This window comes from Fundulus heteroclitus, chromosome 6, assembly GCF_011125445.2.
Source record: "Fundulus heteroclitus isolate FHET01 chromosome 6, MU-UCD_Fhet_4.1, whole genome shotgun sequence".
Classification (NCBI taxonomy): Eukaryota; Metazoa; Chordata; class Actinopteri; order Cyprinodontiformes; family Fundulidae; genus Fundulus; species Fundulus heteroclitus.
In genome coordinates, this window is record NC_046366.1 from 9,790,507 (window position 1) to 9,815,321 (window position 24,815).

The following is a 24,815-nucleotide window of genomic DNA, read 5'->3' on the forward strand; positions in this document are numbered from 1 at the left end:
CCGGTTAAGTCACTCCTGAGAATTTTGTTTATTAGAAAATAGCATAAGACTGAATATTCAAAGACAATCGGTATTCTCTCTGCCCTTTTACAGCGGGGTCGTGTGTGATCTGATGCCTACAGTGTTTCCTAAAAGCACAGGACATGAAATGAGTCAAACACGCTGGTTTCACGTCGACACGTCTTATAGCGCTTGGTTCTCCAGCAAAAGGCTGAAGTTTCCATAGATTTAAAACCGCTTTAACATTTATTATCCAAAATATACATCTGGTAGGCAGCACTATGCCCAAAATTTCTTCTGCTTTCGCTGTACATAGTCTTCATATAGAAATCTGTTTTGATCGCCTGTAAACAATAGATGGTTTCTAATGTCCAGGAGAGGTGTTGCCTCTAGGTAAAGTCTAACAAATTAAAGGATGTTGGCCTCTGAAGGAAACGGGGAAGAAAAAAAAAAACATTGCTAAAAGGCACAGGGGAATGGTCAGGAGTTAAAACACCTGGATAATCCAAGAACACGCAGAGATAAGTAAAGGCAACTCGTATGGTTGTGTTTTAAGATGTAGCCTTCCGGCTCAAACTTGGATTTCAATAAATAAAAACTGCAGTAGAGGTTAAAGGCTCATCTGTTAGTGTTTGCCTACTTTAAACAGTGCAAATATGATCAGATGGAGCCCGGCTGAATAGTTGCCACAAGGACCCCGGATCTGTGGAGTGAAACTGAATGCAGCAGCCTTTGAATAAAAAAAACAAAAAAAAAAACGATATAATGCATTAATGAGATCTTAAATAAAACGTGAGACAAATCGTTTTCAGAAAGAACTGAGCGAAGGTCCGGTTGCCTCCGATTTAAGCCTGTTTGCTGTTGCGATGACCCGGATAACTGAGAATTTGCACAAGCAAAATGTGAGACGTTCCAGAGGCGGATAAAGATCCCAGCTAAATTAAACATGGATTATTTCTATTCGCTTTATGGTTCTAGATGTCCGTTTTTTTTTTGTTTTTTTTTAAATGGCTTGAGTCCTCGTGGCTGCTCCTTTTGAACCAGATGCATCAAAACTGGTCCAAAGACATAAGTATTAAATAATACAATAAGTTATAGGCCAGAATGACTTATTAAACAACCAGATTAGTATCATTTGTTTAGGTTCAGCTCTTGTGTTTACAGTGTAAAAAATATTTTTTTTAAATTGTGCACAAGTATAATCGAACGGGTTCACGAATGTTCAGAGTATCAGGGTTTTGCATTAAAGTTCAACAATAAAGTCACATTTTTGTACAAGAATTTAAAACGTTTAAGAAGAAAAGTCCAATTGATCTCTATGAATAGAGTCCACATGTTGAGAGTAAAGAGGAAACATGTTCTAGGAACAAGACAAAATGCTGTATATGCTGGGCTCTGGCAGAACCACAACAGGGCTTGGTAAAAAAAACAACAACTGAATTTGACTTTAGTTTCCCAACATTTCACCTCTTTCTCAGCATTTTGACTTTTTCCTTTTCATGTTAATCATGAAACAGGTAAACAGCAAATACTTCCTTTCTATTGGTGCATTTCTTTCTCTCCAAGTGACCCTATCACTCAGTGGTAAAACCCCCTCCACAAACATGTATAGTGATCATTTCCTTTTAAATACCCCACCCACCCCCTTATTTAATACCTGCCAATCCTTAGGTGTTTAGCTGACGAGCAGCAAAAAAAAACTGCTGCCAAACATCAGTATTTCTCAGGTTTAAAAACCACCTAACTAGACTGAGAGAGATGCCTCCTGGCTCTGTTGGGCTGTCTCGCTGTGTTCAGAGTCCAGCAGCACCGATTCCTGGGAAGGAGTCCACCTGGACCATGTCCTGAACGGCTGAGCCCTGGCTGGTGTAGGAGACGCGGATCCTCATTTTCAGATTGACCTGAAATGTAACGAACGATTTATTACACATTTTGTTCTTTATGTGCCATCATAGCAAACAGCAGCAGGGTTCTGAAAGCTCCCTGGACCAATCTGCACCCCCAGTTCTAGCCCATGCACTACAATCAGTCGGCTCCTTATGGTTGTTAAGTATTTTCATGGATTTCAGGGAGAAATTATCAGAAAAATGCACATCTCTCCAGACAGTTCAATGCACACATACAGTATATATAGTGTTTGTTTTCCTTTGGGGTGGGTCATTACACCATATTTCCACTGACTTCAGATCTGAGGTGTATTACCCAGTTTTCTTGTCTAGCTCAAAAGCAAGTCCAACCCTGAATGATTACACTCACTAAAGCACATTACAGTTGCAGTTGACTTAAATTAGAGAAAATTACTTCAACTCGTTGGTTTCCAATGCAGCACGAAACGCCCTCAAGGCGGATACGGAGTGAATCAGGGTCAATATTAAATGTCCCACAGTAGACGCCTCCTTTTTGTGCTGAATTCTTTGAGAATGACACGACCAAAACCGCTAATGTGAAACGAGCAGCAATCTGCCTAACAAGGTAAGAAACCAGATATTTACATACTCTGAAAAGAAACGTAACCTTTTATTCTCACTGACAGAAAAATCGGACTAAACTTGTCCTGTGTGTAGCTCAGAAGCATAAAATGTGTTTGTGTTTGCTAAAATCTGGAAAAATTTGAGTTTTTTTTTTTTTAGAAAAACCCAAATTGAGATGACTCTGCCTTCAAACAATTCGGGGAAGCCCGGACGATGATGTCATCGCTCCGTAAGCTGCTGATTCATAACACCCGAGTTAAACGGAGGCACACCTGTAGACGCATTTTTAAGCAACAACTGCAACGCGCTGCTTCAGTGTGGCATCATGGGAAAATCAAAAGAAGTCAGCCAGTCTGGCTCCTCTGCCACGTTCAGCTCTTCTCCCAATTACATGCGAGCACCATTAGCATGGGGATGTCCAGCCATCGCACCGGTCCAGGCTCTGCCTCTCGCCCAAAGACATCAAAGCAAAAGACGTGGTGAAGATGATGCCTGGAGCTGGTAAGAAGAGCCCCATTCTCCACAGTGAAACGAGTCCAACAGGGGCTAAAAGGCCACTCAGAGGAAAAGACTAAAACAGAAGGGTGGCCATAATGACGTTGTTACATTTTGGAGGGACTACGGGGATCTCAGCTGTGATGTGCGAATGTTTCGCTGCAGAATGACCTGCCGTACCTCACTAACTAGATGTCATCGCGAGGAAAAGGACATTACATGGAAACACTGGAGCGACGTCTTCAGACATCAACCAGGAGGTTAAAGCAAATCTAAGAGTGATTCAAAGAATACCACTAAATTAGTTTGAAAGTGGCTTCAGGACAGCAGGAGCCTCTCAAAGCGCTGGTCGTCGGCCCGCTGAAATGTTTTGGGCAAAGCTGAAAGGGTGTGAGAGCAACCCGGCCCACAAACCCAGCTCAGTCACACCAGTTCTGTCTGCAGGACTGGGCCACAATTCCAGCAAGCTACTGGGAGAAGAGTGTGTAATGCTACCAAAACATGTGACCCACAATCATAAACTAAAAGCAAATCTACTAAGCACTAAGGAAAACATAAACTTCTGAATTTACAGAGTTATTCCAGCATTTAACAAGTTTTGCTGGACTAACGCCAGCCGACCTGAAACATTAAACTGTGAAGCATTATTTAAGGCCAGTCAATGAGAAAATAGTGTATCTTTTTAAACGGTTCATGTAAATATCTGATTTCAGCTGTAAACGTTGCTTCCATCCTCTCTAAAAACGACGGCCGTAGAAACTCCCTGCGACGGGAAGCAGTGCTCTCCCCCTCCCATACGGTGCGGCGGTAACAACCGCTACCCTGCATTTTGCAGACCCACCTTGTTTGGGTTGTTGAGGATGACCAGCTGAGTCAGTTTAGCGGCACCGTTAGCAGGAAGGGAGTCCCTGCTAGGGGCCCTCATTTGAAGCTGCACGCTCTGGAGGAAAGAAAGCAAAGCTGTGACGGTGAAACATTACAGTACACATGCTGTTTAACGCTACATACCAGCCCTGAATTTTAAACCAACGGGTATAAAAATGAAGCATTTGGTAAAACCAGCTTTCCTAGAGGTTACATCAGGAAGATAAGCAGGACGTCTGCTACCAACCTTGGGCACCGCAGCCTGCAGGGTGAAGCCGCTGATGTCTGAGTCAGAGGAGTTGGAGGCTGTGAGCGTGACCGTCAGGCCTGAGTCGGACTGTTGTTCGCAGCTTATCGTCAAAGTCACGCCGTTTTTCTCGTACACCGTCACGGCGGGAGCTGAGGCAAGCGGAGCGTGAATTGATTCAAAAGCCGCATGAAGCAAAAGCGGCTTATCGGGAGCTGAATGTGAATCTGAAGGACTGACCTGGTGTGGGAGGAGTGGGCTCCAACCCACCCAATAGATCCAGGAGGTCTCCCCCAGCAGTGGTGGGCTGGGTTGACGCTGCGCCCCCTAGTGATGAGCTGGGCTGCAGAGGTTCCTGAGAGCCACCCAGCAGGTCCAGGAGATCACACACCTGAGGAAAAACACAGAGAGGAGCAGACAGATAAACTATTTATCCAACCACGCTGTAAGGTGTCCCTTAAAAGTTTCCCAATAAGCCGTATGTGACGTAAAACCTGCAGGAAGGAAGAAGTACACACCCCACAGAGTTTAAGGTAAAACAGCAATAAAACTAAAAACATGAAATATTTCTTTACCATGCAATTTCCCTGGTGACCGCCACAATAAAATCCAATTGGGGAAGCTTTATATTTCAGAATACCTGTCCAGCTGGTTGTGGCGGCAGAGCCATCTCTTTCTGTGCGACTTTGGCTGCCTGGCTCTCCTTGACGGTCTCCTCGCCTACCTCACCGTTGGTTTGACCCACAGAGTTTTTCTGAATCACCGGCATCCTCTCCAGCACAGCTGCTCTGTGGAGACAGGCGTCACGCCTCAGTTAGCGTTAGCAGGGAACCAACAACTGCTGCCGCAGTGTATCAGAGGGCAGGCGCGGGAACTTTGCTTCAGCATGACCGGCTACAAAAAAGAGAATTGTGAGGGGGACGGTGAACCTGGAACGAGTACCGAGGCGTCCCCTTTAGCCCTGAACTTAGAACTTGGATCTGAGAATGACGTTAAACCCATTAACCATGCTACAAGCTAATATCCATGGCTACTTTTATTAGCAATGCATGCTACTAGCATGATATTTTACATGTCGTACTTTATAGCATTCAGGAAACGACGCATAGGCCTGTTGTCTGTCTCCAGCTATGCAAAGGTTACTATTCCAAAACCGCTACATCTTCTATTGGACTGCTTCTACAGTCACTGCAAAATGAGAACTAAAAATAAGTAACATTTCCTTGAAATGAATGTATTTCTCCTTGATTTGAGCAGTAAATAAGACTATTTGCCAATGGAATGAGTATTTTTTACCCCTAAAATAAGACAATTAGATATAATGCACATGAAATAAGATGAATTGTTCCTATTTTAACTGTAAAAATCTTATTCCATTGGCAAATAATCTTATTATTTGCCAATGGAATAAGATTTTACTATTTTTTCGTATTTGTAGTTCTATGTTTGCAGTGAGTTGAAAGTTTGTTTGAGGTTCCAGATAAAGTGAAACGGCGGGAGGAGTTACTGCTGTGCACTCCCAGTCAGCTGGCTGAAAGAAGGCTCCTATACTTTTGCCCTAAACCTTTAGGATCACAAAACACACTAGAGGCTATGGCGTCTACAGCAACGTGTGAAAACATCTGGAGCGTCTGGCTCGTACCTAGAAGCAGCATGTTCACTAACAGAGTTTGTATATACTCTGTGTAAACGATTTATAGGGATACAAGTCTTTATATATACAAATACAGCTGTTTTCACTGGGTTTAGTCACTATCTTTAATATGCGAGGCAGCCATATTGGATTTTGATTTCAGGATTGGCAAGAAACGGCCGACCTTCCCAGGCTGAACTCCAACTTAAGAAGCATTTCTGCTACGTAATCTTCGCATTGTGGAAAGCTAGAAGTTTTACGTCCCATGTAAAAAAAATAATAGAATGCTTTATTTAATTTTTATCATTCAACCAAACAAGCAGTTCCCATGTCTAACAATAGGTTCTCATACAGGGTTCCTTTACAGTTTCCATGTCCAATTTTCATACTTTTGCATATTCCAGAACTCCAGTCCCTTATTAGCCAGGTTTAAGGAATAGAAATGGACGGCGGACAGATGGAAGAACCAACAAAGGGACAGATAGTTAAACCAACCAGTGGAAGGTCTGACTGACTGACTGATTGGTGGGTTGTCAAATCTACGGATAGATGAATAAATGGACGGATGGATGGATGCTGGATCTTTCTTTTTTGAAGCAAACATTTGAATTCTAGATATAAAGGCTTACTGCAGATTTGTAATATTTGTCGACAGTGCTCAGACATGAATTATTATTTAGAATTATAATAATTAGAAAATGCAAACATTTGATGATGGATGGATGGAAATACAATTACTTGTCCACAACTGATTTAGTTTTTTTTTTTTCATACTTTTCCAGACCTGGAAGATTCTTTAATTGAAATCTGATACATTCCCAGATTGCTTAGGGACCTTGAAAAAGTCCAAGCCTTAGAAAAAAAGCATGTAAGGTGGCGGTTCTTGTAGCAGTTTGCAGAACCGCTGCCCTAGAACATAACACAAGCACAAGGAAGAGAAATATGCGTCCCACCTCATGTGGTCGTATTTTTTGAAGAGTGCGTTGTATTCAACCGCCCTCTGCTGGAGCTCCACGTCTATGCAGCTGCCGTAGATGCTGACCACGCTTCTGATCCGACTGTGGGAGAGGAACGCATTCATGAGGAGAAACAGAGGCAGTTGGGTGGGCAGCTGAGAAACGCCATCTGTTAAAAACTAGAGTTCTGTATAAGTGGTGCTGAGAACAGATGAGCTGCTCTTTTAATGCACGCTACATGACTCTGTTCAGGGACAAAAAAAAAAAGCAGATTTTTCTTACTCCACGTTGTCTATGATGCGCGTGCTCAGTTTCATGGTGGCGGTGAGGGCGAAGCCTCTGGTGGTTGGAGTAGACATGTGCGACTGTAAGACTATCTCTAAAGCGTCCAGGACGTCATCCTCTGTGACCTGATGAAGAGACGTGCACAACAGAGTTTAAACGATATATTACCAACAACGTTTCTGTCATAAACATGCAGAAATGATGCTGTAAATTCAGTTATGAGCAAAAACAGGCTATTTTATTACCATCAATCTGTTTGGAGGTAATTAACTGTGATTCTATGGATGAAACTCTTTGTTTCTTAGACAAACGGTTTATTCCTGCACTTTGTGACTAGCTGACATAGTTTACACCTAATTAGCTGTTAACAGGACTATTTGAAGTACATGATAGTCTTTGCATCCAGCTGCTTTTCATCAGATGCAAAGAATTAAGACCTCTGAAATCATGAGCCCCCAGTGTTTCCCATCATTCATCAGTCGTTTACCTGCACAGCTTCTGTCTCCTGACACTCTCCCTTCAGCAGCAGGTCTCCATACTCTCCTATACACCAGCAAGCCACCTGGACCAGAGGTTGCTGTGCACACAAATATCCCAGTTATTAACTTTATTTCTATATTACACATAGAAAAACAGAGGGAAAAGCAGTCTGAAGCAACAGTTTGGTTCAGAACTGCTGCAGGGTAACGCTGAGCCACGGACCTGAGAGATGTCAGTGAGCAGCGCCCGGTAGAGCTTGTGGACGGTGTAGCAGTGCAGCTCCGAGGTGTTGGTGATGAGCTGGATAAGGTTGGGCACGGTCTCATCTCGCACATCGGCGCCCTGCCTGCGAGGGTGGAAACGACACACACGCTCACGCAAATGCAGACGCACACCGCGTAGAGCCTTTAATAGAGCAGCAGAGCCAAGTATCGGGATCACTGTGCATCGTTCTTCCACACATCCTGACATCACCAGTGACATTTCTGGAACAGCCATTTACAGCCATAGTCCCTTTTTAAGATGCAAAACATGATGAATATCATTTAAAAAAAAAGAAAGACCATGTCTGGAACCAGAGGGGTTACCCTGTTCTGCTGATTAGTACGGAGCCCCTCGGTTGACATGGACAGAATTTTTTTTTGAAGATGTTAAGTCGTGGCCACGCATTAGTAACGCGTGGCCACGACTAACTAATGTGAAATACGAATATCCGCCCACCTCACCGCCTCAATCTGGTATCATTAAGTATAAAGTAGGATGTACAGTTAATCATCGCATCCCTGGATCCACTCTGCTGAACATCAAGCCCGAAGGAAGTATTTATCTTATCTATCTCGTGGCCACGATTTACTAATTCGTGGCCACGACTTAACATCTTCAAAAAAAAAAATAATAATTCTGTCCATGTCACCAGAGGGCCTCCATAGATTAGAAATAATTCAGGTTGATGGCTTTTTGGATAAATAGTCTAAAACGTGTTTATACCCCTTAAGCGTTTTAATAGATCTTGTCACATTACAACCACAAATCTTCAATAACTGCTTGATTAATCACTCAAAAGCCGGAAAGACCGTTAAGGTTTGTGGTTGTGCGGTACTAAAACCACGAAAGGTTCGAGAGACCCAAATTTATTTTTGCAAGGCTCTGCAAGTTTTTAAATCGGATCAACACATTCCTCCGATACAATCAGTGACGGGAACCCCTGTGAAAGGCGGCGGAGGTGAGAGTGCACTTACCGTGGTGAGGACATGCAGGATGGTGTCAATGTGCCAGCGCTGGGAGGGTGCGTACCTGACAGAGACACACACACAGCCAACTGAGCAGGGCTCTGCGGGGGAGACACACACTGAATCTGCAGCTGCGCATGTCAGTAAGTGCTGTGCAGCAAAAGACACGGACGGCCTTCGCTGTCCCGCTGTCCGTCAGACAGGACTGAGTGGAAACAGAGCCTCGGTGAGCAGCGTGGATTGTGCTTCGGATTGCACCCGGGAAAGCACACGGATGATGTAACGCGGCTGTGCTCGCATGCATTCAACATGTTAGCAGGGATTTAGTCACATTTCACAGCTCATTTCATACTAGGTGTGGACTCTACCAAAGCTTCTTTGACAACGGCCTCCTACCTTTCAGCAGCGTTGAAAATGCCGCTGGCAGCATGAGCCCTGAGTTCTGGGGGGCAGGAGGAGAGGAAGATGAGCAGCTCCTTCATCGTGGAGCGGATGTTGGAGGCCGACACCAAAGCCAAGGAGAGCTCCAAAGCCCGCCTACGTGGATGAGAGAGGAGGATCAAAGGCGCCAATTAATGCAGCTTTGCTGTGCTGACGGGAGTTCACAGCGTTTCCTGACATAAGACGGAACATCTTTAAATATTTTGATTTAGGGTTTACCTTTGAATACTGACATTTAGGGGCATACTTTAGAGAATTTGAATTCTATAAGAGAACGTTGGGTAGAAAATGCACTACCGTTCCCATTAAGATGGCAGGTTTTAGAAACGGATGACAGGACAGGTGGAGAAGCAGCTCCCAAACTAGGAGGCAGAAACACAAATCACAGGTGGAGCGTAACTTTCTTTTACCAGCTGGGTGTAAATTTGTTGAGAGCTTGTGCATTTTTTTGAAACATTGCATCCTAAAAGATTTTTTTTTTATTGGACGGAAAAGAAAATCCAATTAGAGGTTTTGTAACTGATTAATTGTGATTAATCATTTTTTTTTAATCAGATAGCAACATTTTTTTAGGTCAAATAAATGTTGGTTAATTAATACAGTATTTAGACATAAAATGTGTGTTATGATAATACACAGAAATTTCTACTTCAGTTTTGTGGGAACTGTGGCTTTTATGCAGTGGTTAAATTTAAAATATGGCTTAAAATCAGCAGCTTTACACGTCACACTCCTCCAAATCCTGCTACCATGCTGGGAAAAATGTTAATACTTCTACGTATTTACAGCACAGAGCTTCTGACATTTCTAAAAGTTCAAAAACATCCAACCACTTTCTGTGTCACTCCTTGCAGTCACGGCATCTTAAAGGAAATGGGACTTTAAAAATCCTCTACAGGAAATGTATTTTTCTCATCGCCTCAACCCAGAGTCTGAATAATTATCCAGAAGGTAATAAAGCGTGTTGGCATGGCAACACAGACGAATGTTCAGCTGTTTTTTTTTAACCTTACCTTGTAAGGGCGCCGGTATCCTCTGGTTTTAGATTGAAATGTTTGGGCTTGGCAGAAATAATCATCAGTGAGGTAGAAACTCAAAAGTGTTCGACTTATTTTTACTGCTGTTATTGATCACATAACCCGGTTATTAAACAGGGTTACCCTCTGCTCTCTTTATTCGCCAACACCAATTAAATACATCTTATTCTGGCTTCTTCCCAGTCGATAAATCCATGAATTAGGGCTGAACAATTAATCGCATTTTCAATATAATTGTGATTTCAAAAAACGCAATTTCCAAATCGCAGAGGTCTGCAATTTTTGACTATGTAACAATTAGGGAATTACACACGTCCATTAGGTGTCAGTAAAATGTTTAAAGTGGGTTTGCCTCCACATGGAAGGGAAGACAGTTGCAGCAGTGAGATAATCTAATTTTATTACTTGTTTTAAAGTTTGTATAATCATACAAAGCATTAAGTTCTGGTCAATCAGTCCCCCCCCCCCCCCCCCCCCTCCAAAAAAAAAAACATTTTCAGTAGCAGACCTTAAACAATCCTCGAGGGCAGCCATTATTAACTGAACCGGAAGCCCGGTAAGTGACGTACAAACTGCACCAAGGAGCGTGTGAACACACCTTCCCATCATACTGCAGGCTGTCAGTCAGTCGGCATGCCATCATGCTGCTTGTTCTCGCACACTCGCATCTTTCGATGGGGCGGGAATTTTGAAATTTATTATTTTTGAAACCGTATGCCTGGCATTCTGGCATGTTTAGATTTATCGCCTTGGATCAGCTGCATGCTCGTTTTGGGGCCTGGGGCCGTTGGTACGTCACGATTACAAATATTCTTGCGTGATTTGAGTGACAGCACGCTATAAAGATGCAAAGATGGCAGCACATGAGAAAATCAAAGAGAGAATAAAAAACACATTTCTCTCTCTCTCTCTCTCTCTCTCTCTCTCTCTCTCTCTCTCTCTCTCTCTCTCTCTCTCTCTCTCTCTCTCTCTCTCTCTCTCTCTCTCTCTCTCTCTCTCTCTCTCTCTCTCTCTCTCTCTCTCTCTCTCTCTCTCTCTCTCTCTATATATATATATATATATATATATATATATATTGGTATAAAATAACTGGTGGCAATAATTCAACTTCCCCATTATATAAAAAAAGAAAATTTCCAGGAAAGCATGTTTTGATCTGCTGACATTTCTTATCTTGCCACGCATGTCGGGTATTTAAAGTCTGTTATATGGGGCAAAATGAATCATGGTTCATCGTGTCTCCTCATGTTTTTTTTTTTTTTTATATATGCATGTTGCTTTTGATACACGGCCTTTATGGAGCAGTGTGTTTGTCTACTGGGATGAAAAGTGCAGAGGCCCCAAAGCTCAACTACTTCAGGGTTCTGCACATTATTTTTGTTGCGATATCAATGTTGTTTAATTATTTAAGGTAACCTGATGATCTAGGGGTAAATGTTCAATGCTCAATGAGTGTCTCCTAGGGGTCAGCTAGTTATTAGCTGAATTAATTAAACTAGGTCAGGATGCTTTGAGCTGAAGTCGCACCAAGCTTTCAGCATGCTTTGGTGACTCTTCCTCTTTGCAGACAGAACATCTGCATAGTGTTATATGAGATTTAGTACATATTATTAAATCTTTACGCCCATATTAACATTTATCAAATAACCGTAAAAAACATAATTACCAGTAGACTGCAATTTTCTATATTTCACCTGTGAACAATCATCACTTGCATTTTATCCAATATGTTGCAGCACATCCTTTGACAGGTAAAACAGGCACGGTCATACTACCCTAGTTTTTTGCAGATTTGTGCCGGCTGCCTGTATGCTTTTTGTACAAATTCCAAAGTTATTTTACTTAAGGTTTTGAAATGGTTTGGCATCCAGTTATTTACACAATCCTAGAATAGCCCTGAAGACATCCAGCCCGATGTCCCCAGTGCAGCTAAGTTTAAAAAGGGAGCAATGACTTTTGCAGTGGCAGTCCTTAGATCCTTGAATAAGCTGACCCTCTTGATATCCATACTGAAGTCTATACCAGCGGTCTAAAAACTGTCAAGTTGAAAGCAATCAGATGCCACAAAAATGTGAAGTTTATAATGACGATAACCATGGTATCTTTTTGTCCTATTTACCATAAAATACAATCAAACCAAACACATAGTTAACAAAAGACAAGGACTTCTCAAGATTGTTCCCAACAATTTCTTAACAGGACTTTAATTTGCAAGAGAAAATCTTGCTCAAAAAAAAAAAGGGCTCATCTGCATCAACAGCCTGAGGTTGGGGGCCAATTTTGTGCCATTTTTTAAACTGCTGTCAGGGGCCACACAAGATCATGACAAAGGCAGCAAATGGCCCTTGAGCTGCACTTTGGACACCGTCCATCTATTGAATCCTGCTTGAAAACTTCTTTTTACATTCGCTTTGAATAAGAGGTCTTATTTCCTACTCGTTTACCCTGTAAAGCACCGTGGTCAGCTCTGTTGTTTTTACACGTGCCGTAACGACACATTGACATTAGAGTAGCCTCTGCATAAACTCCATAGCAGTGGTGAATATGCATGTGTCAGATGCTCAAAGTTCACGTTAGGGAATGTTTTTGTTGTGTCCAAAACACATTATTTCTGAGTCCAGCTTGAGGTGGAGATCAAATTGTATATGCTCCTGATACAGGAGGTCGGAAACTAAACATCATTCACTTAAAGCTGCAGAATTTCCTACTCTGTTGACGAGGCATACGCATAACTAGTGTGTGCAACAGGTTTGTACCATCTCTGCATTAACAGCTTCACTATACAAAACCCAAGGAGGTAAAGGTTACCGCTTAACAGACGCGTCCTGGTCCTTCAGGCAGTCCACTATGGTCCCACGGTGCCGCTGAACTGCAATATGGTCGGTCACTACGATCTTCTGAAGAGAGGTCATGGCGATGTACCTGCATGTCCACACAGGAGGACCAAGAATGAAAACACTGCATCATGGATAAAGCTACGTTCACAGAGGTCTACGGGCATGTTGACAGGTTCTGCAGTTCAAACATCCCATCGACTAATCAAGAGTGGGGTCAGATAGTATCTAGCGGGGCAGGTCTGACAGGAATAAAGCACTCCCATCACTGCCGCCCAGTCACAGAGAGAGACAGAGAGAGAGAGAGAGTCGGTGCTTCTGCGGGAGCAAACGAGACGGACCCGTTCTACCGCCAGGCCTACGTGGAAAACACCAACATGCCCACAACACAACAGAACCTCTAGGAAGCTAAGCAAGGTGTCCACATTCACTGCGAAAGGAAGCGTGATCCTAAACTGAGTCATCAGACTGAGGAGACAGACAGAGAGCGCCTAATGGGGCTCTAAAGGAAATGCCCAGAGGGAAGGTCAATTATTCACCTCAGATGATAACAGCCTGTTGGGAGGAGAACAGTCAGTATGGCCTTTGAAATAGAGAACGCAAAGGGCCCCAGTGAGATCAGAGGAGATAGACGGTGAGAAGAGTTAACAGGAAAGAGAGAGAGAGAGAGGGGGAGAGGGAGAAGTAGTCAGGCAGGAAGAAAATTGGCACTGACCGAATGTTCCTGTCGTTATTCAGGAGAAATCTTCCCAGGATGTTTACGGCCAAAACCTACGGAGCAAGAGAAGTCAAGCACGTGAGTGGATAATTAAATCAAGATTCCCGGCCTAATAACGCAGTAAAGAGTCTCACTCTGAGGCCGCTCTCTGACTTTATGTCTAATACGGTGAGCACGGTCTCATAGAGCACGGCGTTGCCTACGGTCTTGGTGCTGTCTGTGTTGGTGGCCACCTATAAAACAGATCACACGTCAGTCAGCGACCGTCGTCAGAAAACGACAAGATCCAAGAGATGCGTTTAGAGTTAAAGCGGGTTTTGCATTAGACATCCGAAACGATTCGGTCTGCCGGAACGCGGCAATGGGGTCTGGCTGGAGGAAAGGAAACCCAAACCTGAGCCAGGAGGTCGTTCATGGCATCGCTTGCTGCTTCGTTGTGCCGACCGAGGATTCTCAGCAACCTCAGGATGCGGACCTGAAGGAACAGACAGGAACAACAAGACAGCAGAGGTGATGCACCCTGGTACACGTACGTGAAAATATTCAGCGCCCCGCTGAAGTATTCACACTCCCGTGAAGGTTTTGACATTTAGCTAAAGCTCTGCTATAAACTTGATTGTATTTTATTGAGATTTTTAAACTGGACGCCACTGAAAAGCAGAGCGTAATGTTGAGATGGAAAGGAAATGACACCAGGTTCTCTAAATCTCTTACAAATAAATATCTAGAGAAGTCTAATGTGCAATCAGCCGCCTGCTTGTGTAATAAATCGAAAACACAATCCAGTGCAACCAACAGCCTCAGGAAGTTACCAATACAGGCAACGGTTGTGTCATTTAGTCTGAGTAGAAATCCAGCTCTTCCACCTAGTTTCTATATCCACTCATCCTAGCAGGGTCAGGAGGAGCTGCGAGAGCCGAGGTACACTTACGTCTGAGGATCATTCTGGGTGGTCAGTTAAAAGAATAATAAATATCTTTTGGACAGTTTAAACAACCTGGTGAGTATCCACGTATGAAACCTCCACATAGGCAAAAAAAAAAAAACAACAACCACAGGGAATCCCAATAAAATACATTCAAGTTGGGTCGTATAACGTGACAAAATGTGGAAAGGTTAAGGAGGTGTGAGGAGTCTGACAAGGCGCTGAGGCTTGCCCTAGCATTAAATCTGGACTACATTAGATCTATGACAGAAAACCACGCTGGGTCTGCTCACAACGTCTCAGTGCAACGTAGGGGTAGGCGATATATCGAGTATACTCCATGTATCTCAAGTTTTCCTCCGAGCGATGGTTAAAATGACTTTATCGCGACCATCGAGTGTAAATTTTTATGGCAAGATTGAGCCGCTGTATTTAATTGACTGTGAGTTTAGTTTTTCCCACATGCTGTGAACGCATCACTCGCTCCTCCTCCAAACCGGAAAGCGCTCTGGCGCGCACACACAACAACGAACCCGTGCGTTTACGTTAACGTTCATGAGACGGCAAGAACCATGGTGACAGCGGGCGTTTCAGGCGGTGGTTTGGATTTCACAAGAAGGAGGTTGAACAAAATGCGGTAATTAGCAAAACATGCCGTAACACCATTGCCACAAAAGGTAGCAGTAGCACAAATTTGTTCCACCTAAAACGTCATCCAGAGCAAAATGAAGACTCTTGTAAACTCCGTGTGACCCCCCCCCCCCACACACACACACACACACACACTCACACACACACTCACACGCACCGAGGGAAACTAGCCGTAAAACTATAGAAGCTGGCGTCTTCTTTTGCTAAATCCCATATGACAGAGAAAAACGTTTGTTTAAAATTTTCCAGCACCTAAAGAGCAACGGAAATATTTTTGAGATGCTCTGAATATGTAGCTGCGACTGGTCAGTTGATTTTGTAGTCATAATAAAAGCTTTTGTTTTTGGGATTGTCACATTTTTATTATACAATTTTTTGTCTTAAGCACAAAAGAGCATCTTTTATTTCAGGTTTATTTTGTGTCAGATTTTTCCTTGGTGTTCTTTTTGGCTGCTGGGATGTTCTGTTTTTTAAGGTCCAGCGTTGATCACGAAAGAGCTTTAATGTGACAATATTGTAATTTGTGAAAAGCTTCTATGTGCAGCTGTGGTTAAAAAAATGGCTAAAATAAAACATTTTAAATTCATTTTTATTTTGCAATCCATTTTTCAAACAAAAAAAATTGACAGGTTAATATGAGATATACCAATGCAACTTTAGGCACTACGTGGCTAAAAACATTTGTTTTTCAAGGTTATTTAAACATATCGCGATATATATCGTGTATCGTGATATAGCCCAAAGATATCGTGATATTAGATTTTCTTCATATCGCCCACCCCTAGTGCAGCGTCAATAAAATTTGCCGTGATCTTAAACAGAATAACTGGACATCTATTCCACACTAAAAGGCATAATAGGGAAGACTGACCTGTAGGAAAGGATCACTGACTCCTGCCACGTCGTGGTCTGGAGAATAACCTGAGATCACCAGGCCTTTCATGATCTGAACCAGATCTGGGACTGTCTGCAAAGCACACGACGCATTCCCGTCACAACACACGTAGTCATAGTCAATCAACTGGATTAAGTTATCCGATGAGGCTCGTTTGTCAGATTAAAAGTACCTTTGGAACATAACAACGTTTAAGCAGGTATTAAACAAAGTTCCTGATGTAATCTTGTAATCTTAAATGTCGTGTTTTCATTAGCTGCCAGCAGAAAATCCTCATAATTAACAGAAATAAAGGCTTGACAACATCAGTCTGTGCGTCATTAACCTAGATAATTAGTTTAACTTAGTGAATTAAGGTACTGGCATAAACGAATGCTTCAATAATATTGTACATTTATTGAATGTGACCGTATTACTGCAGAACCATCAGGTCAGGTACCTTCCTGAACCGCTCCAGTGTTTCTGGGCTCTGCTCACACAGCTGAGTGATGAGCACAACCGCTCCATGCAACACACCTGTAGATTAAACAGATCAGCAATAACAACACGTGAACGCAGAGGAAACAACAATTAGGACAGAGGGATGCTAGCTGTGTGGAAATCCACTCACCGTGGTTCTTCTCCGAGAGGAGGGAGCGGGCGGAGGGCACAAAGAGCTCTCCCAGCTCCCGCACTTTCCTCACAATGTGAACGGCGCATAGAGCGGCCTACGGCAGCAGCAAAACCAGATAATGGTGAGTAAATCACACTGCCCCGCACCAACAGTGGTTACATTTACAATTCAATGACGGCTTCTAGCTGGTATCTTCAGCAACATGTAATAAAAATGAATTGTTCACTGTGGAAAGGACAGCTGGGAAGATAAAAAAGCAAAGGTTTTTATCAAATTTGAATATTATTCATAATTTTCTTAAACGCCTTAAAAAATAAATACTAATAATAATACTAATACTACCAATACTACTACTACTAATAATAATAATAATAAGAGGGTGGGAGGGGTCTAGATCCTAACCAACTCGGATCAATATAGGGGCTTAAAAAACGGATTTGAACCACGGTGACAGAGAGAGCATAAAGCACAGATGGGAAAGAGAGAAAAGAAGAAAATCATATATCGCAACTGATATTGTCATAACAATATTTACCAATATCTTTCTATTACCGTACAGCCCTAGGGCAAACATACCAGTGTTGTTTGGAGGCTAAGATCAACCATGTCGATTTGCTTAATCTGTTAAATTTAGAGCTATACATGAACTATAAATGGGGTCATTTTGAAGTCTCTTATTTTATTTCCGTTTATGTTTCAACTATATGAATCCCTCTGACAGGTTTCCCCTAACTGAAGGGGATTTAAACTCCCACCTTTGAGTTTCTACATTTTTCTAGCCAGTGATGCCTACTGCTAATTTGTTAGTAGATAACAAGCTCCCTCTTTTACAGAAAATAGAGATTATTTTTCTAAACTCTAGTTTAAACTAAAGCAGACAATCTCTCTGCCATCCCTCACTATTTTAAGATCTGCATCCGTGTTTCTTTCTGACATCCCGACCCAACTTGGAATGTGGACTGATTTCTTTTACATATTCACTGCAGTACCAAACCGAACCGTAAACGTAGTGAACTTTGTACATCCAAGTGCACTGGACAACGTGTGTGTGGCTGCTGTTACCTTTTTCTTTATGTAAGAGTTGGAGGACCGCAGCAGCCTGTCGATCTCTGGGGCCAGATCCCTGCACATCTCAGCTGATCCCATACAGGCCAGTGTGCAGAGAGCCAGAGACTGAACGTACTGGTTGCTATGAGACAAGTCGCTGAACAACACAAAGGACACAATACACAAATCACAAGACAGATTCTACATCTTGGACAGTGTCACCATGTGACCAAAGGTCCCCATGGTACTGTGAAAGAATTGTGATACAAGACAAAAATCAGCTGAGAAAGTAGGAAGTGGGCTCAAATGATGTTTTACTTCAAAGAGAAAGAAGCTATCTAAACCATCCTAGTCCTGCGTAGAGAGCAGTGACCCTCTTGTAAAATCATTAATTGTGATTAAGCACATTTTCTGGTTCAATTTCATTGGAGACAGGCAGGCCTGAATGTTAACAGCAGGGTCAACGAATAACTCAAAAGGAACCTGTCTGACATGATGAAGTTGGAGAAAAGATCTCCAAAAGTAACCCCCGCCATGCCCTGATCTAAAGAAATTCAATAAAGTAAAAAAAAAAGTTAATGAGATCTCTGTTCTCAGTCGGATCTGGAAAGAGTCCCAACATCTGAAGCGATACATGTTTCACTTGATGACCAGAATAAAAAACACAAAGGCCTGTGTTACATTTGTCACAAAATATCTTCCAAATCCTTTTGTAGAAGTATTCTGTGAACTGACAAGATAAATGTAGAACTGTTTGAAAGGAGAGCAACTCGTAGTAGGGTAGTACTGTTGGGGTCTGGGGCTGCTTTTTTAGTTTTAGGACCTAAATGACTAAGAGTAACAGTCGGCATAATGACTTAAGGTTCCCACATACCCGGGCATACTGTGTGCATACTGTGAGCTACGCGGACTCTCAGTGGACGTTTTACCCCTCATAGTCGAGGCCACCAGTTGGCTCCACTTCTTGGGATGAACTCCTATGTTTCCCACTTTGTGCCAGTGGGATGAAGCGGAGGAATGGATTGTACCAAGTATTATTAGCTAGTTGAGCATCCAGAGCCGTTTCTTCTCCAGCAGGCTCCCACCACACACGTGTCGGTGCGACACAGAGCGGGGATGTGACAGGGCCGAACGATAAATTAATGATAACGTATCCGTTGATAGACGTGTGGTGGGACAGGGGGGAAAAATAGTCAATAAAAAGTTTAATGGAACAGTTTTCCTTCCTTTTGCGTTCTAGCCTATCATGTAGGTTAATACTACAGTCACTCCATCCTCCCAACCAATCACAAACGCAGACCTAGGAACGCTCCGTCACCAAGCTCCGCCCCCTTGAAAGAGTTCAGAGAGCATGCGCTATTTAAAATAAAATATAAAATAACAATAACTGGCAGTTTTGGTAAAAAGTTGGTTGAAAAAGGGGTTGACTTTGAATTCAGTGTTTGTGTTCTTTATCTAAAAATAGGTCATTAAGCAACGTCATAAAACGGCCTTTCAATTTTTTGGTAATTATAGATATCGATCGATACGATTTCTATTTGAGCGATATGCTTTTTTTCTACATCGTCCAGCCTGCTGGGAGCAGCTCGGTGCATCAAGCTCAGAGTCACGCATAAAACAGTTTCATGGGACAAATTCTTCCCACTAAGAAATTTACAGTGTAACTGCACGTAGCGGTCAAAAGAAGTTCAGCTCTGCTCGTTATCTAGTCGTGCGGGCTCTGCCTGGAGTATGCGTGGACTCCGTACGGAGGTCCGCAGACTCATCCCCCACTATGTGGGAGCCTTTGTGCTCTCTGGCAAAAGAATCCTGAAGGAATCTGTCCGACCATCAGCTCATGACTTAAAGCTCAATCACAGTTGGGTGATTATGCAGCAGGACAACGTTCCTAAGCACACCAGAAAGCTCACAACCTAATGACTCAAAATAAAAATCAGAATGGAAGTTTTGGAGTGGCCTAGTCAAAGTAAGCATTTATTTTAACTGAAATGTTGACCTTAAACGAGCCAATCGTGCCCGGAAACCATCCGATGTGACTGACGGCCAGGAATCCCAGACACTTACTGGTGACAGAGCCACTTATTAGGTTTAGGGAGCAAATGCTTTTCCACATAGGGCCCGGTTGGTTTAGATAGCTTCTTTTTTTTTTCTCTCAACAAATGAAATCATCATCTCGTATTTCCTCAGATTGTCTTTGTGACTGAAACGACCTGTTGCGTCCCAGTTTGAAAGTAAAGCAAAAAACTGAAATATGGGAAATAGCAAACTCTTTTCTGCAGCACTAAATACAATGATCATTTTTGTGTTGTTACAAGTGTAATAAACACAATAACTGATATTTTGTTATGCACAGAGTAAACACAGAAGGCATTTTTTTCCCTCCATGCACAAAGTCCAGCACATATTTAAGCTGTTTAGAAACTCTAATATCAATACAGACACGATTCTTCTCACACACAGTGCAGCTATTAACAACTTTGCCTACTTCTTTATGGAGTTTGTGATGAGCAGACTCGCGTCCTGCTTCTCGTCCAGGAGCATCATGGCTCCCAGGTATCCCACGCGCTTGTCGCTGTAGCGCGGGCTGGCGATCATCCGAACGCACTCCATCTACAACAGACAAGCGGCAAACGCTGTGAAACGTGGCGCCGCTTGAAATGCTGACAACTTGCCGACGGCCAAAAGGCAAACTCTCTGCTCTTTCACCCCGCTGAGCCGAGGAGACTTGGAACTCCGAGCGGGGGGGGGAGGACCGAGCCGGTGGCCTACTTACAGGAGATTTGTTGATTTCTGTCAGGCTTTGCTGGAGGGAAATCAAGCACGGTTCACATTGTTCAGACAACACAGAGGACGTAAAAAAAAAAAGCCTCAGACGTTTGGAAGTGACCATCAGTGAACAGCAGACAGGTTTTGACTCAAGTTAAAAGCAGTTTTTTTGCTAATAAAGCAACATTCCCAATCGTGTCCGATGCCCCAAATCCAGCCGATACGGAAGAGCCGCAAGAAGGAGGACAACGTTACAAGAAAACCAGGCAACGTCCTTTTTCTCCTGCAGCCCTGCTCCCCAAGCGGCTGATTCAGATCTCAGATCGCTCTCTATCCGCATGCCTTGCAGCACCTCCAGAGGTCTGGTACCGACCCATGCATCTGATCCAGGTGTGCTGGAGAAAGGATGCGTCAAACACCTGCAGGATAGCGGCTGGGAATCTGCGGCACGATTACAAATCTTACAACGCTAATTTTTTTTTTATTACCACGATAAAACATAATATTGTATAATAATAATAATAATAAATAATATCATAACGGCGTAATAACGCAAGTATATCCTCTCGAAATAACGCCTCAGACAGATTGAGCGGTTGGCTGCCGTCATCTTGGCTTAAACCCAAACAAAACAAAAAAAAAACTCCTACACTCCTCAAGTCGTGTTCGGCTCTGCCACACATTCGTTATTTTTCTTTTCAAAGAGCGTTTCTCTGGCTCTCCCTCTAAACTTTGAGCGCGTGCCTACCAGACACAACCCTCAGCTCCTCTTTAAACTGAAGACACGAAGGAGGAAGGTGTGAGCGGACACCAACGCACCGTGCCGAAAACCTTTCGTTTTGTTTTGGAGCTTATTTTAATTAATCGTATGATTAAAATTTCATCCTGCAATTAACTGATTCATGGTTTGTGGTGACAGGGCCTACAGCTCGTGTCCACGGCCTCTCTTGGACCGATCTGACTGAGCGATGTTGCACGAAGAAGGACGAAAATCTACTCTCTAGATGCCCAAAGCTCGGCAAAAAAAACTTCAACCAGCAACTGCAGCAGAAAGCGGTTCTACAACAGGGGCCTCCGGGGTCCATCGCTGCATCCCTCCTCCGATGCAGCTGAACCAGCTCGAATTTGGCAATGCCTAGTTTTGAGTCATTTGTTTAATCCAGGTTTATTTCCCACTCAATAAGGGGGGGGGGGGGGTTGGGGGGGGGGTGAAATATACCTTCTAATTTCTCTTAAACCCCATAACCCATTTCTACACTGTTGTTCATCCCACAAACGACATCTGTCCGGACTCTCTGGATGGAAAGCAGACACTTGATGGTTTCCCCACCCGTGGGGCCCAAAAGGCGAACCCGTGACAGGAATTAGCCAAATCTCCCCGGGCCTCACCTGACCGAAGTGAGCCGGGTAGCCCAGCATGTGCACGTAGAGCAGCTTGGCCAGGTTGTGCGAGCGGCCCTCGTTGTCGGTGTTCCTGAACTGGGCCCGGATGGCGGCGCACTCCCTCTGGATCACCCCGCGTTCCTCACACTGGGTCCGGGCTGACCTGATGGCTCGGATCATCTCCTGCAGGGGGACCGACGGAGACATGGCTGTGGGAGCGCGAGGGCGACGTCTGCCGGAGACACGCGGACACAAAAGGGTTATTATTATTTTTTTATTATTATCAATACGTGGTGTTCAGCTCTGCAGAGCCGGTGCACTTCCTGTTTCCACACGTTCGGCTTTGACAGTTACTACTACGTATTACACTAAGTATATACTGTATCTAAAAAAAAAAAAAAAATCGTAATTAAAAACTGAATCAAAAGAAAAATGCAGGATAACGCCAAAAACATTTAAGCCCTTTAACCTCCGTCACAACTGCATCCGGTGACACACGGAGTTATTCTAATAATCACATTTTTAGCACTTCGGCGTCAAAGACTAACAAGTTAACAATTCAGCCAAAAGCGTCACTTGTCGTCACAGCGCCTGAGTCGATGCTGCAGGTGAGCGAACAGAGCCAGAGGCTGGCCGGACCGAGCTAACCTGCTGCCGCCGCTGGATGCTGTTAGCCGCCAGCCGGGCTAAACACCAAGCTAACCCGCTGCGACGTCACGCCCGCGGCTCAAAACCGACACCTACCTCGATTATAATGCCCGCTGTTTCAAAGAGTAAAGCGTTTAACCGACCCCCTCCAACACACGGCACCGTTCAGTTGGCTGGAAACCCAAATACTGTCTATCCATGCAGGTGACGTCAAAACAAGGACGGTTTTCACCCCGACTTCCGGTTTCAGCCTTCAAAATAAAAGGCGTTGTTTTTTTTTTTCTTTTAACTTTTTATTAAACAGATTCAAAGTACAATTCCAAAACAGCAAAAGTACAATTGAATATATGCCATCAATTATGTTTTTTTTCATAAGACAAAAGAAACAATATAAACTTAAACAGTCAAATTAAAAGAAACAAAAGGAAAAAAGAGGAAAAATACAATAAAACAAGCAACACAGGGGTTTAGCTAAAGCATACTGCTACCAAATCTGAAAACTTTAAGGCTTTGTTAAATTGGTCAAAAATTGTACTTTTATCACTTTCTGTGCTTTAAAGCTGTCGTTGTTAAGATAATCCTGTTTATAACACATTAATTTCTAACAATAGTTTAACTACTTGAATGTTTCAACATCGCCACACTTATTAATATTAATAACAATATACATGGCTTTTTACTATAGCTGTGAACTCCATAAAGCAAAAATAATATCAATCCATTTATATTAAAGACAAACTTCAGTAACATTAGGTTTTGTACTTTTTTTAGGAGTTTAATAATAGCATTCATCATACTGACCGCAGGTACAGACCAAACAACAGGGGATGATGTAATCACATTAAGAAGGATTTGAAGGCCTGTATTTTTTAATAAAAAAGACAAGGCTGTTCTTGCCACCCCTGCAATACCCTCATGATACCAATCTTATTTCCACCAAGAAAAAATACACCCTTTCAAAACAACCTCAAGTTTGTGGGGACATTAGGATAGACTTATAAAAACTAGTTAAGACTTTTTGGGTACTTTAATTTGCATTGTGATGTTTCTCTGAGCACCCCTCTTGACCCCGTGAGGGATAAAGCAAGTAAGAAAATGGATGGATGGATGGATGGATGGATGGATGGATGGATGGATGGATGGATGTTTCTCTGTTTTGGAAATGAAGGTAATACAAGCATAATGAAAAAATTCAAAAAGGAATAAGACTAGATTTTAACAAATAAAAGTTCTGAAGATGACCATCATCACTGTTTGATTCACATTTTGTCATTCTTGACAGTATCTACTCGCAGGTCATCTTGGGGGTCATAATTAAAGTTGAACTCCTTGCAACTTAAACACATCTAAAATCATTGATAATTGAAATTCCAAATCTGTGTAAAGTTGCCATATTGTTCACTAATGCTAGCTGTTTAACTCGGTTCGCGTGCCTCTTGTGATGTAATCAACCTAAATCTAAGTCAAGCAGAATTGAGCTGCTATATTTTTTATTTTTATTTTATGTTATCTTTTTGACTGTCTTTTTTTAATTGTTGTATCCCTATTGTGTAAATCCATGCTTTACTATCCAGTTGTTGTTGTTGTTGTTGTTGTTTTTTTGCTATTTTCTTGTGTTATTGGGGAGGGGAAAAAATACACAAATCTGGAGTATCTGTAAATACTAAATTTAAAGAAATTGTACCCTGGATTTTAGTGATTTACTTTGTGTAAACCATTAAAACGTATCTCTACTAATACAGAGTAGGATGAATGAAGTGAAATATTTGTAAATACCTAAACCATTTAACCATTTAAATATGGAATTCAAATTCACTTCTTTTAGGTTGTACGCCCTTCTGATCATATGGATGTGTGGCTTCATGAGTCGTAGTTTTTCAGTACAACAGATAAACATTTCATCCTTGTATCTAACCATAAGCTGCAGAGTTATTGATGTTTCATATAGTGCTCTAATACCTCTGTAACGACGAGTTCCCACACGAAGGCTTTTATTTTGACGGTGAAACCCATAGCTCTCTTTTCTTGTTAACAGCCGTCTTGACCCACCTCAGCTTGTCATACCTGTCCGTGACTTCCGCAATTTGATCGCTTCTTGCGGCTGAGCTCCACCCTCTGCTGCTCTGGCGATTTAGAGGCCAGATGAAACATTGATGAGGGCAAGGAGGCAGCCTTAATTCCAGTTTCACTGCACTGC

At 42.7% G+C, this 24,815-nt stretch overlaps 1 protein-coding gene across 1 annotated transcript; it reads right to left on the reverse strand.

Annotated features, from left to right (window-relative positions):
• Window positions 1–4: 4 nt before the first annotated feature.
• Window positions 5–22,853, reverse strand: ap1g2 (adaptor related protein complex 1 subunit gamma 2). The gene is made up of 23 exons (XM_036138013.1): window positions 22,715–22,853; window positions 21,977–22,202; window positions 20,307–20,431; window positions 17,837–17,978; window positions 16,772–16,868; window positions 16,601–16,677; window positions 16,138–16,233; window positions 14,085–14,165; window positions 13,825–13,923; window positions 13,688–13,743; window positions 12,947–13,060; window positions 9,057–9,197; window positions 8,670–8,724; window positions 8,157–8,159; window positions 7,654–7,773; window positions 7,439–7,528; window positions 6,949–7,076; window positions 6,664–6,768; window positions 4,718–4,865; window positions 4,318–4,468; window positions 4,078–4,229; window positions 3,808–3,906; window positions 5–1,901 (listed from the first exon to the last, which is right to left on the reverse strand). The coding sequence occupies exons 2-23, from the start codon at window positions 22,175–22,177 to the stop codon at window positions 1,794–1,796; spliced, it is 2,388 nt and encodes a 795-aa protein (XP_035993906.1). The 5' UTR covers window positions 22,178–22,202; window positions 22,715–22,853; the 3' UTR covers window positions 5–1,793.
• Window positions 22,854–24,815: the final 1,962 nt, after the last annotated feature.